At 38.3% G+C, this 14,496-nt stretch overlaps 1 protein-coding gene across 5 annotated transcripts in view; it reads right to left on the bottom strand.

Annotated features, from left to right (window-relative positions):
• The window catches only part of UTRN (utrophin), a 501,914-nt gene that overhangs the window by 228,468 nt on the left and 258,950 nt on the right, over positions 1–14,496 (bottom strand). For all 5 annotated transcript variants that reach the window (XM_059400879.1, XM_059400881.1, XM_059400882.1 and 2 more), the window contains one exon: positions 6,452–6,641. In XM_059400879.1, the coding sequence (XP_059256862.1) occupies positions 6,452–6,641 (190 nt within the window). The remainder of the gene's footprint in view (positions 1–6,451; positions 6,642–14,496) is intronic.

The following is a 14,496-nucleotide window of genomic DNA, read 5'->3' as shown; positions in this document are numbered from 1 at the left end:
AATGTGATACTGCGGTGCTGTATAAATTGCTTTCACATTCCTGTTACAATTCCTTCTTCCTTTTCTATCAAATTGCTCCAATTTTTGACAAAGTAATGAGACAGTATGAATGTGGTATAAATCAAACTAGAATAAAAAAATGCAACAGCCAACTTTTCTTTAAAACACAGGAGCCCATTCAATGGTTTATGTTTAGGATGACGTAGTACTTGAAATTTGCAAGTGTCAAACAAGTTGCCTCTTGAAAGTGTACTTAATCCACCTGTTCAAATAAAATTAAGTTCTTCAGGCTCAGCTATAATATACGAAGAGTCAAGAATACAGGGGATATTTTATAATGAGATTTCATCTAGTGGTTTCTAAAATGTGCTTTAATTTTTTTAATGGTAAAACAACTAGCTAGAAAGGGACAGTTATTCAGTAATCTACTGAATTATTTTAAACTCTTCTTTTCAATTTACTGAAATTCACACAAGATTAATATACCATTTAATATGGAAACATTACAAAGTATCACAGAGATAATAGGTCTTAATGAATGTAGTTTTGCCATATTTTCTCCAAATAGTTTATCAGCCCTTCTCAGAAGATTCTGTCAAATGCAAAATAAACGATGCACTAAAACAATGCTTGTTTCAGATGCCCAAACAAAATTCAATGAAGCAATTCACTTTAACAGCTTTTATAATCAGTCACTAAGAAAAGGAATCTCTCCTTGGTAAGCACGCTGAAAGCTTAGTTTTTAGAGCCTGAGAAACAGGAGAATTGTCAGACACCCAAGATCCTCATTTCAATCACTCAGTTACCTTACAGAGCTTCTGATACCGAGGAGAAGAAACTGCCATCCTTTGTAAACGATGTAACAAAACCACAACTTTCTGCAGAGACGTTCTCACCACAGCCATCATTTTAAGTTTACCACACTTCTGGAGACACCTCAGAATTTGCATTATAAATGAAGAGCAATGATCATTTCCTCCCGGTCACTGGACAATGATTTGCCAGTTCTCTGAGCATGCTCGTTTCCAGGAACGCATGTGAAAGATACAGGGGTTGAGGTGCTAGGCAAAAGAAGGCTGGTTTTCTTTCAACTTCTCAATTTAAAAAAGCACAGACAAACGCCACGAAGAAAGCCCCCCCACGGCAGATGCTCCCAGCCGGCAGTCGCTCAGCACGGCTTGGGCAGACAATAAGCAAGTTGTTGAGCCAAACGCTGCCTGCTGCTGGAGAGGAGTACGCGCTCCGTAGCCAAAAAGGATATTAAGTGAAACATTAAAGCTGCAGATACATAGCAGACATCCCCTGGGAACCGAGATTCAACACATCACCACGGTACATGCCTCAAGGCTAGTTTATATCAAGAGATCTGATCGAGCGGTATTCCTTCACTCCCTCTAAACAGAGATGCGTTCACCACCCGACTAAAGGCAGCTCTGGCTGGGCTCCGTGGGCTGAGTGAACAGACATTGTTATAAATCTTGAGAAGAGCAGAAGGGTACCTGACTTTAATGATATCAGCCCCTCCATTAAGTGCTAATAAATCACCTCCAGACAGGTCTCAGAACAAGATCATCTACAACGAAACCGAACAAGGGACTCCTGCAGGGGGTGTGTGGCTCTACCTAGGACACCCTAAAAACAGGGTTGTCCATGGGCTCGCAGGCAAGAAAAGTCATGAGAAATCGAATTTCTAATGTTAGGTTAGGACTTCTCTTTTGAAACAGTGAACTTAATAAAATACAAAAAAGAAAAAAAAAAGTCTGTAACTGACTACTAACATTCCAATTGCCACATTTCCCCTTAGACAGCATCTTCGTGATCTCATCTTATTTGCTATAATGCTGTCTTAATTTTGTAAGTAAGAAACATAAAACAAGATAATATGATATAAAAACCAGGGACAGATTTGGGGGGTTTTATTTGTATATGCATATGTGAGATGTGTCTTCTACTGTGGCTTGAATACTATTACAAGTATCAGTTGGAGTAAAGTATGCTTAGGGAGTAAGCAAAATAACCCAGAATGATTAAAGGACTGGGTCAAAGGGCACAGCCAGAAATAGAAACCAGGTGTTTCTCATTATCAGTGTCCTGCTCAAACTAATAGCCCAGGTAAGGCTGCTATTTCTCTACTATTGTCAGGATTCTTTAAAAGAAATGCAGTCCTGGAAGTATTTGTTTCTCTTCTTTTACTTCGTCTGCCTTCTCGGTCCTTCATGTTGGTGTGATAGAAAGTCCTATACTAGGTCTCATACAGTTGTGTTTATCAAGCAGGGTTTTTGTGTATTTTGCTGCTTCTGCTTCTGGTTTTTTTTTTTTTCCCTGCAAGCCTATAATGAGAACCTACACTGCCTCCCTCTGGAGAAGCTCAAAATATCTGCACAAAGCCAAAATCGGAAGAGGCAGTCATTGATGTAATTAAAAACATTAAGTTAATAGGCAAAAATATAGACACAAACAGTAGATTTGTGATTATTTCGGTGTACGGGTTTGGGGAGCTGGTAAAGGGGGGACTAACAGCAAAGCCTTATGTGGTTACTTTGGTGGGAGGATAAAATGTTCTATTTGATTGTGGTGATTGTTGCACAATTCTGTGAATACACACGTTAGAAAACAACTAAATTGTATACTTTAAGTGGTAGCTTGTGTGGAATGTGAATTATAGGTCAATAAAGCTGCTATAAAAAAAAATATATGAAGCTATAATGCCTGTCCCTGAACCAGCAGGGGAAGCTTATACAATAGAGGTATTACCTGCCAAGCACCCTGCTGGCTCTGGAGGTAGGTACAAGAGCAGCAACAATCTGACAATCAAAACCCACATCTATGGACTGAGAGGAGGAAAGTCAGGCTGAAAGAGCACTCGGGAGATGAAAATACAACAACCCGCAAACACATCCTGTGCGAGAGCAAAAACAGCTACCCATGATAAAACCACCCCCAGGAGGGCAGCCGAGCAGCGGGCTTTTGTCCAGGAAAGAATCAGATCATCTCAATTCACTGGTTCCTGCTAAACTCTAAAGCTTCTATTTTGCAGTATAATTAAAATGATAACAATATCCTAGAAAGTAGACAAGGAAATTCAGAATAAATGCAACTGAACCAACAGATAAACTGAGAGGGAAAACAATAATAGGCTTTCCTTAAAAAAAAAAAAAAAAAAGTTTCTGTACTTGAGTCAAATTCCCTTACCTAACAACAGATCAACAGATCCACAGTGACAAGGGCACAGAAGCTTCTCCTGGATGTTACCCAAATGCCTTATTTCAACATTATCAAAATGAAATCAGTCATTCCTACACACTCCACACTAACTGGCACCACCTCCCTGAGTTGCTCCTTCCCTATATGCCCAATCTCAGCCTCTAATCCCGCCAGGCAATCTTCTTAGTCTCTACGCTTCCCTTGTCTACCCATGCTATCAAGTTGGTATGTCTATTCCCCCCCTGTGACTGCCTCATTTTGGGTCATTATCCCCTCTCACCAGATGGCTGCAAGATGATCTTAGCAGTCTACACAACCTATTGGAAGCTTTGCCCAGCCCAAATCCATTCCTCACACATCAGCTGGATTCCTAATAAAACACAAATCCCATTGTATCACTCCCTTGCTCACTCTTCTTTAATGACTTCTCCCTGTTGCTACCAGGTTAAAATGCAAAATACTGAGCAAATCAAACGAGACCCTCTATGATCTGGATCACTCAGAAATTCCAGAGCTTCTCTTTCCAAAGGACTGGGTTTTCTCTTACCAACTCTGCTGAGGAGGAAAGCCTAAATGCCTTGCAGTCAGGCAGTAAAACATAAATACATAAATCCAAATCATCATCCATCCTTCACGGAAATGGCATATATCCTAGCACACTCCCAGAAATTAATCTTCGTCTTCCACGGTGCTTCCAAACTACCCTTTAGCAAAAACTTACTCATAGTCACCCTAAACTGAATACAGACTAGACTTCTTCCTCTTCATGAAATGTTCCTAGGGCTCTGCCTCCAGCTGTCATAAGATACAAAGGGAGCAAGTGCCACCAGTGAGTGTGTCACATGAGCAGTTCCACAAACTGCCCCCCCCCGCACGCCCACCACCACGTCACCAGAAGATTTATTTTTTAATTTCACACACTCTTATTTGTACATTCATTTTCTTCGACAGACATCTTTCCATTCCCAGACATGCCATTCATTGTAACTATCTGTTCATTCACACAAATGGAGGCGTCATTAATACAAAAAGTCATGGGATAACTTAAATTCTCTTGTCTCAGAAATACGCAGCAAAGGGTACCAACACATCTCTAACTCATCTGCATATAAAGTGCCAAACATTAAGCCATAGGATTTTTTTTTAATAAAATGAGGAGAACGTTTTAAAATTAAGATCCTTTTTTAAAAGGAGCAAGGCAGTGAAAAATCATGCAAATTACCATAATGGGAAATATCCTAAATAAAAGCAAACGCATGTGTTTATCTTTAGACAAACAAACTGAAATAGGCTCTTAATAAATGCCTTCTTTAATACTTCTTATGAGCCACAACATTAAATCTCAGCAACTATTTTTGAGAGGCATTTACCATGCATGTCATAACGTGCTTTATTATTTTAGTCAGTAACCTTTCTTTGTGGTGCTGGTTGCCATAAGACAAGGAATCTTGTGCTAGTTATTTTTATTTAGAAAGATTTTAAACATCTTCATTTACATTTATTTCTACAGTTTTGCTACTCACGAAATATTGCGAAGAATTTTGGCTATGGTAAGGATATATCCCAAGATAAAATGTGCCAGAAGACATTATTAAACCCTCAAACAAGTCTGCATTTTGCTGATGCTCACATCACGTTCATTCCACACCTCCTTTGCTCATTGTCTAAAAACTGTTGCCTCCTCAAATGCACAGCCTGGGTATCTTCTGAGTTTAACACCATTACGTAAAGTTAAGCATCTGTGAGCATTTATAGGTCAGGCTTCCAGTTGTTTAAATCATAAAAAATAATCCATTCTAGCATTGGCCCACATTTAGAGCCCTCTCTAACCCCCTGAAAATGAGATGATAGCTAAATATTTCTTCAGATAACATGGACAGTACCCTCCCGAGATTCTAGATGATGAGACAAAAGCACATATTTAACCTCCATACCTGTTTGGGTCACCCTCATTACCAAGTCACAAATATATTATGCAATGAATAAGAAGAAGTGATATAAGTAAACACAGATTTTCACTGAATTAATCTCGAGGACTCCACCATACAACACCCCAAATAGCCCGGATACATGGGAACACGTTACAGATAAGTCTATTCTCAAAAGGTCCTTTAAAAAATTTTTTTTGGTACTTTTTATGTGAAAACAGTTTTAAACTTAAAAATAATTCATAAGAATAGGAGTAGTTCTAAGAAAGCTACTACACCCTCTATCCAGATCTACATACTTGTGAACACCCTGAGTTTCAAGAGAAGAGAATTCCGAGAAAGGACTCAAAAAAGGTCATCACACTGAATTTCATAATGGCAAAATTAGGGTCCATGGGCAACAGTCAGTATCTACCCAGAATGTGCACACACAGCATCGCATAGGCAACAGTGCGGAGTAACGTAATTTCTGCCCTTGAGGAGTCATGTGATTGGCTGGGACAGGAGAAGACATGACATTGGGTCATGAGCTCAAAGGCATTTCAGAAATAATAACAGTCAAAATGATGTGTGAATGACAAGGCAGATAGAAGTAAGTAGACATGAAACTGTGGTAGACAAGGGAACTGTGCCATTAAAATCAGTTTTAAAACCAAGTTTTAAAGGATAAGGTCTGTGACTGGCAAGACAAGGTCATTCTGCACAAAGACGGTAACTTCAAGGGCACTAACGCAGTTGTCCTTGGGGGCAGGGCAAGAGGACAGTCATGCTACGTGCGATTCCTCATACATTTTTGTAGAGGAAAGGTTTTGTGTTAGCACATTTCGCAGAGCAGAAAAATCTGAATCTCAGACTGCATGTACAATCACAGCTATCAAGCTAAAGACATAAAAGTAATACCTCCAAGCCCAATGTTCTTAGTTGTAAATTAAGCCACAGAGCCTTTGCAGCTTTTATACTAAGTATGTTATAATAAATGGAGAAAGGAACAACTTCATATTAAAAGGAAATGCCCTTATAATTTAGGATTCAATAAGGCTGTGTCACAGGGCTTAAAATGACAAAAACAGAACAGCTATGAGCCTGTAAGTCTAAATAAACAATTATTATTTCCATAAAACAAGGTGTTTTTCCACTCTTACTAAGTAAAATATTTTAGAAATCTTATTTCCAGAAACCAGTGTTTCACAGGGGAGTACGGATCTCATAACCGAATGAAGTAACAACCTCACCCTTGAACGGTAATCAGTTTGCATGTCACTGCATCAGAAGAGCACCATGGAACTAAAAATGCTGGGTGCAGGGCCCCGCGCACTTGCCTGCAGCTGCTGTGTGAGCTCCCTCGCCAGCACAGTGTCCTGAAGAGCATTCTCCCGCTGAGAGGCATCCGCAAGCACGTTAACTGTGGTTTCTGCTTCTTGTATCCACTTTAGGAAGTTCTCCAGATCCCGGCGAGAGGCCTGCACTGTCCTCAACTCCGCTTCCAAGGCACTCTGCCTGTCAGCAATGCTGCAAGGAACAACACGACAGGCACGTCTCTATTACTTACTGTGGGACAGTCTACATCACGCACACCAACAAACAGACAGCCTCCAAGGAGCCTTTATCAATTTAAGGACCTAATGTAACTGGGACATTGATTTGAGTATGTGTCTTGAATAATCCTTCATGGGGGGAGTAATGTGAATAGTGAGAAGAGACATATAAATATTAACAAAATCACATCCATATCATAAAATAATTATGACTCCATTTTTGCAACGCCAAACTGTATACTGTTATCCCCCAATGTTTTATTTCAGTATCTTCATATAGTGCCTCACACTCAGAGGAAATATCACTAAATATTCATGCAATGAATAACTAAATGAATTCTAGGAAGCAGTAAAATCAGAAGAAATACTTAAGATAAAATGAAAATAATGTAAAGGGCTTACTTTACGTAATTTAAAACAACTCAGATCAATACAAATTGGTTCTTTAAGCTGATTTACTAATATATCTGAAAAACAATGGACAATCAAGCTTTTATAAAACCTTCATTAACTCTACATCAAAATTAATACACAGAAATACGGAGTTGTATGATTTAAGAGATACACATACATGTAAATTTCAAATTTTAAAACTTTATAGACCTCAAAGCTAGCTTCAAAAGAAGAAAACAAACAATTTTAGGTGCACCTGGGTGACTCGGTCAGTTAGGCATCTGACTTGGTTTCGGCTCAGGTCATGATATTGAGTCCCACATAGGGCTCTGCGCTGGGCATGGAGCCTAGTTAAGATTCTCTCTCTCCCCCTCTATCCCTCCCTGTGTCACTCTCTCTCTCTCTTTTTCTCAAAACAACAACAGTAACAACAAAAATTAAAATTGAAGACTAACAATTCACCCTAGGGTGTTTAAACCCAAGGGAATTGAAAACATGTATCTACACAAAAACTTGTATACAAGTTTTCAGAGAGCATCATTACTTATTATAGCCAAATAATACAATCAACCCAAATGTCCACTGATAAAGAAATGGATAGATAAAATATAGTATAGCCATACACGAATTACTCAACCATAAAAAGGAATAAAGTACTAATAATTGTTATTACATGTATGAACCTTGAAAACATGCTAAGTGAGAGAAACAAGACACAAAAGGCCACATATTGTATGAATCCATTCATATTTATATGAAGTGTCCAAAAGAGGTAAATCTACACAGAGAGAAAAGAGATTAGTTGTTACCTAGGACTGGAGTGGAAGGCAATGGGGACTGACTGATAATTGGGTAATTGGTTTCTTTTTGGGACGATACAATGTTCTGAAATTAAGAGTATTGTGATGACTGCACTACATGGTGAATGTACTAAAAACCTCTGAGTTGTACACTTTAAAAGGGTTAATTTCAAGGTATATGAACTATATCACAATGAAAAGTCAGCATGTGTAATATGATCTCATTTATATATATTTATATATATTTTCTAGTTCACCCATTCATCTATCTGTACATCACACATCCATCCACCTGTCTTATATACAGGTCTGCATATATATACATATATATGTATATATATAGATAAAAGGACAAATGTCTGGAATGTTAACATTAAAAGTTATTTCTAGGTGCTGGGACTTAAGGTGGTTTACTTTCCAATTGTACTTTTTCTGTATTCTTTGAATTTATAATGAACACATATCTTCTACATACAACAACAAACACAGTAGGTAAAATATTTAAATACAGATCATCATAGAAGATATATGGATGACAAATAAGCACATGAAAAGATACTCCGCATCATTAATCATCAGAGAAATGTAAATTCAAACCACAATGAGACATCACTCCATATTAGAATAGCTTTAAGAAAATGACTGCACCAAGTGCTGTTGAGAATACAGAGTAATTGCCACTCTCCTACATTTGCAAGAGGGAGTGTAAAACGGTACCACCATTAAGAACCAGCTTGGAAGATTTTTTTTATAAAGTTAACCATGGGTAGAGCCTGGGTGGCTCAGTAGGTTAAGCCTCTGCCTTCGGCTTGGGTCATGGTCTCAGGGTCCTTGGATGGAGCCCTGCATGGGCTCTCTGCTCAGCAGGGAGCCTGCTTCCCCCTCTCTCTCTGCCTGCCTCTCTGCCTACTTGTGATCTCTCTCTATGTCAAATAAATAAATAAAGTTAAAAAAATAATAACAATAAAGTTAACCATGTACTCAAGAACAATCCAGCAATCCTACTCCTCAGTATTTACTCAAAAGAAATGAAATCACACACTCACAAAAAATCCATATGAAATTCTTTATTCATAATAGTCCCAAACAGGTAATAACCCAGATGTCATCAAGCAGTAAACAGATCAGCTGTGGTGTGTGCTGTCTATGATGGAGTATTACTCAACAGTCAACTGCTGACAGATGCAACAACATGGAAGGAATCTCAAATGTGTTCTGCTAAGTGAAAAAAAGCCAGACATGAAAGCTATCTGTTTCTATTCATAAGCCACCAACTTCACCTGAGCCTTTAGCTACTAAAAAAACCTCCAGTAGTGTTTGGCTGACTACAGAATAAACCCAAATTGCTTTTCCTGAATCTCAATGTCCTCCATAATCTATCACTAGTTCACTTTTCTAGCCTATCCCCCAGTTCTGTCCAATACTCTGTTCAGGTCATCACGATATGTTCCTTTTTCTCTGGGATAGTCTTAAGGCTGAACCCACGCAAAAACTTCATGTACACATAAAAATGCCCTTTTGGGGCATCTGGGTGGCTCAGTGGGTTAAGCCTCTGCCTTCAGCGCGGGTTATGATCTCAGGGTCCTAGGATCGAGCCCCGCATCGGGCTCTCAGCTCTGCAGGGAGCCTGCTTCCCCCTCTCTCTCTCTGCCTGCCTCTTTGCCTATTTGTGATCTCTCTCTCTATGTGTCAAATAAATAAATAAAATCTTAAAAGAAAATTGCCCTTCTGACCACCTCCACTTACCAAAATCCTACAGATCCTTAGAGTTAAGGTCTACCTTCTTTAGAACATCCCAGACCAATTAGATTTCCTTTCTCTGAGTTCATAAAAGGTCATTACTCCTCTTTATATAGAAATTAATCACATGTTCCCTGGAATAGCCCTTGGATTGTTACATGCTTAAATTTTATGTTGACGGTATTATATGGCTTTGTTTTCTGTTCTTCTGTTCCACAGATTCACTATGGCAGAAGCAGTCTTACATATCTCCATATTTCAGAGTCCTTATTCCAATTTTATAATAAGTATTTACAGAATAATAACAATCTATTTAAAATGTCTTTAAACTTACCTCCCAAATACCAGTTTTCAAGAAGCTACTAAGAGATGACCTCCACAAAAATCAGTTTGTAAATCAAGGAACAAAATAAAGAGATAGGAGAAGCATAAAAACAAGAGATCCAAGAGAGGGAGAAGCAAACAGGCCCCAGGCTAATGGTAAAAAGAGATCTCAGAAGAGACTGTGGTGCATTGAACCAGGTGAGGGCTGTCATCACCGTTCAACTGCTATGCTTTCTTATTTTAACTTCACAAAACTAATGAAGGATACACTCTGAAAAAAACAAGGAAATAACCCAAAAGAGAAAATAAAAACAAATAAAAACAAACAAACAAACACACATGAAATCCAGGAAACAGGGATTCTAAACCAGGAGAAAAGCACAGATTATCCTTAAGATTGTGGCTCTGCAGCAGGCCTGTAAAGTATGCCTACAGAAAAACTGTGTCTAAGAAAAAATATTAGAAGTGATAGACTGCTTACTGTGATTGCTTTGTGGTAAATTATACCGTCAGACTGTGATTGCTTTGTGGTAAATTATACCGTCAGACCTTTGGCAAATGTGAAAATTAGTAACAGGTGCAAAGAAACCTAAGTACATAAAAGCAAGGCAATTGCTAACTTCAGGTGAAAAAACAGAGAGGAAGCAAAATTATAATAAACTTCAGTGCTTGGCTGGTAATGATGTTTAGACACACATAACAATGTCAATACTGCATACCTGTTTATCTAAAAATTCGGCAATAAGATGGTATAGCCACTCTAGAAAACAGTCTAGTGATTCCTCAAAAAATTAAAAATAGAATTAACATATGATCTACCATTCCACTTTTGAGCACACATCCAAAAAAAACCTGAAAACGGGGTCTTGACATGGTATTTGTGTACCCACATTCATAGCAGCATTATTCACAATAGGTAAAATGTGGAAGCAAACCAAGTGTGCATCAATAGATCTATGGATTAGAAATGTAATACACACATACAGTGGAATATTATTCAGACTTAAAAAGGAAAGAAATTCTGACATCTGCTACAACATGGATGAACCTTGAGCACATTATACCAAGTGAAATAAGCTAGTTACAAACATACAAATACTGTATGATTCCACTTATATGAGGTACTTAGAGTAGTCAAATTCATAAAGACAGAGAGTAGAATGGTGGTTGCCAGGGGTGGGGAAAAGAAAGAATAGGGAGCTATCATCTAATGAGCACAAAGTTTTCACTCTGCAAGATGAAAAGCATTACAGGGATGGACAGTGGTGATGATAGCACAGCAACATGAATATTTAATACCAATGAATTGTATACTTAAAAATAGTGAAGATGGTAAATTTTTTGTTATGTGTATTTTACCATAGCAAAAAACATTTTAAAAAAGTGAAAAAAAATTCAATGATGAGGAAGGAAAGAAAATGGTAGCATGAGAAACCTGTATGTTTACCAGAACAGGATATCCATAGACAATGTCTAATACTGATGCTTTGGAAGATAATAGGATACTCATTTTATGTAGAATGTATAAATGACATAAGGAAAAGCCAAAATAAGAAAAAGTAGTTGCCCCTAGGGATGGAGACTGTGGTGAGTAGTGAGAGAACCAGTATATTCCGTAATAAACCTTTAAGTACTTCTAATTTTTTAAATAATATATATGGATTTCTTTACTTTCTAAAATCTAGAAGTTACCCACTAGAATTTGGGTGGTTAGTGGTGGGGGCTGGTGTTCTATCTTCCACCTAACCCCACCCATGTTTTCAATTTTTTTTTAAGATTTTTTAAAAATTTATTTATTTGACAGAGAGAGATCACAAGTAGGCAGAGAGTCAGGCAGAGAGAGAGGTGAAGCAGGCTCCCCACCAAGCAGAGAGCCCAATGCAAGGCTTGATCCCACGACCCTGGGATCATGACCTGAGCCGAAGGCAGAGGCTTAACCCACTGAGCCACCCAGGCGCCCCGGTGTTTTCAAGTTTTAAAACATCAACTGAAAAAAAGAGTATTAAGAATAAACAAAAAGGTTGTGCTAAAAAGATAACTAAAAGCAAAAAATTAAATGAGTATACACATGCAATTAATCAACAATAGGCAACTCTTAACACTCACTTAAAATTAATGACTATGAAATCTGGTATAGTCAAACACTTTAATTTTACACAATCTGTACCATTTATTTTTAAGACTATTCATATGTATAAAATAGGTTATGTGGCAAACAGCTAAAGTAAAAGCAGATCATTATAGATTAGCTCTATTAAACCTTAAGAATGCCCAGACTAGAAGCAAAAGGATGTAATGTCTGAGAATCCTATGGGGTTATTTACTTATAAAAATGAAGCAATTATTTATCCTCACTCCAGAGCTTTACTTTTTTCTTTAATTTTTATTTTTTAATTTAAATCCAATTAATTAATTACAAGGAATTATCAGTTTCAGAGGTAGAGGTCAGTGACTCATCAGTCTCATATAATACCCAGTGCTTATTACATCCCATGCCCTCCTTAACGTCCATTACCCAGTTACCCTGTCCCTCCACCCCCCAGCCCTCTAGCAACCCTCAGTTTGTTTCCTAAGATTAAGCATCTCTTATGGTTTGTCTCCATCTCTGATTTCATCTTGTTTTATTTTTTTCCTACTTTTTACTTCTTCTACCTTAAATATCCATCCTCCCCTCTCCCCATTCCCAGGAACCTTCCCCTTCCAACCTAATTAATTTTCACCTTCCTTCCAAAACTTGTTGCAGACACCTTCTATGGCACCTCTGCCCACACACGGCATGATGTCCCTTACCCTATTCACCGGTCATGCTGTCACAAATCACCACCTCGTGGCTTAGAGCAACCTGAGTTTATCATCTCACAGTTCTGTCAGTTAGTTTCTGAAACAGGGCTCACTGGACTGAAATCAAGTTGTCAGCAGGGCTGTGTTCTTTTCTGGAGGCTCTAGAGAGTTCTTTCTCCTTGTCATTTCCAGCTTCTGGCTGGAGGTCACCCACATTCCTTGGCTCCTGACTGCTTCTGCCTTCACTTTTAAAGAGGCATGGAACAATCAAGCCCACTCAGATGAACCAAGATAGTCTCTCCACCTTTGGAAGACATTCTGCCACTGCAGCCCATCTCCAATCATGAGCGAAAGGGACTATCTGGTTGTCTGTTTGAAGTTTCTGAATCATCAGTGCACCTGGTACCCCCAGGGCCTACACACAGTAGGAACTCAAGTATGTACTGAATAAACTAATTAAAAAAAAAAATCCTTCCTGCAATATTTTAAGAACAAAGTGAGGTATACATACATAAATGTTTCAAGATATTGTAAATACTCAACAAATGATATTTTCCCTAATCTTCTACATGAAATGAGTGAAATATTGGGAAATTAATTTTGCCTACATCATGCAAATGTGCAGTTTAGTAATAAAGGTCCTGGAGAATTTTTCCAAGTTCACATATATCTGGGTGTCAGATTTTTTTTAATCATGAATACAATCAATTATTAAAAATAACAAATACAGAAAGTAAACTCTATTTACACCAGTCCAAACTATCTTCATATTATTATAATATACATTTTAAAACCTTATAATCATCATGTACATTCATTTATAGTCTTATTTTTCAACTATAATTTCATACAGAATTTCAAATAGAATATAGCTTAAACGTAACATACCACACATGCTAGTCCTCTTAAAACTAGATCCATTGCTAGAGTATGGTATACTGGACACTACAAAACTCTTTTATCCATTTTCAAAATATTTCCCATGATTTATTATACAACCATAAGGCCAAAAATAATTGCAAAATGAGAGGTTCAGGAATGAGTATGCACACTTTACCGCACAGGCTAATAAATTACCTTTAAGCCATGTGCACATGGCTCTCAGAAGAAAATGACCTAATTCTACCACCTCTGCCATTTACTGGTTCTATGGCTTGGGATAAATCACTTCAAATCTCCCTTTTTTTTTTTTTTTTCCCATCCTTAAACTAAGTTGCTTGGACTAGAGGAGTAAAGGATCCATTTCAGAGTCTCCAGGGGTCCTTTGAAAACCACATAATCCATCACCAAGATTACAAAACGTGCTCCACTCTTCACTCTCCACTCCCACCTCCATCCCTCACTTCAAATCAAGAATCCCACAGTCATCAAGAATCACTGCACGTTGGGGTGCCTGGGTGGCTCAGTGGGTTAAGTCTCTGCCTTCAGCTCAGATCATGATCTCAGGGTCCTGGGATTGAGCCCCTCATCGGGCTCTCTGCTCAGCGGGGAGCCTGCTTCCCCATCTCTCCCTGCCTGCCTCTCTGCCCACTTGTAATCTCTTTGTCAAATAAATAAATAAATAAAATGTTTTAAAAAAAGAATCACTGAATGTTAATAAGATATTACTGATGGGGAGAGATGAGGACAGGGGCTGGGAAGTACTCGTGTGCCAGTTCCCAAGATCACATGTGGCACTGAACTCCCATTTGTCTGCAATTCTCAGGGAAGACTTTATATCCGGCAGTTCAGGTTGCTACATCTCAGGATCAGAAAGCCAGAGGACGTTCTGAGAAATATCATAGGAGAATA

The sequence above is a fragment of the Mustela nigripes genome, chromosome 5 (genome assembly GCF_022355385.1).
Source record: "Mustela nigripes isolate SB6536 chromosome 5, MUSNIG.SB6536, whole genome shotgun sequence".
In the NCBI taxonomy this organism is placed as follows: domain Eukaryota; kingdom Metazoa; phylum Chordata; class Mammalia; order Carnivora; family Mustelidae; genus Mustela; species Mustela nigripes.
The sequence above is the reverse complement of the archived record's forward strand: the minus strand, read 5'-3'. Positions and strand labels throughout refer to the sequence as shown.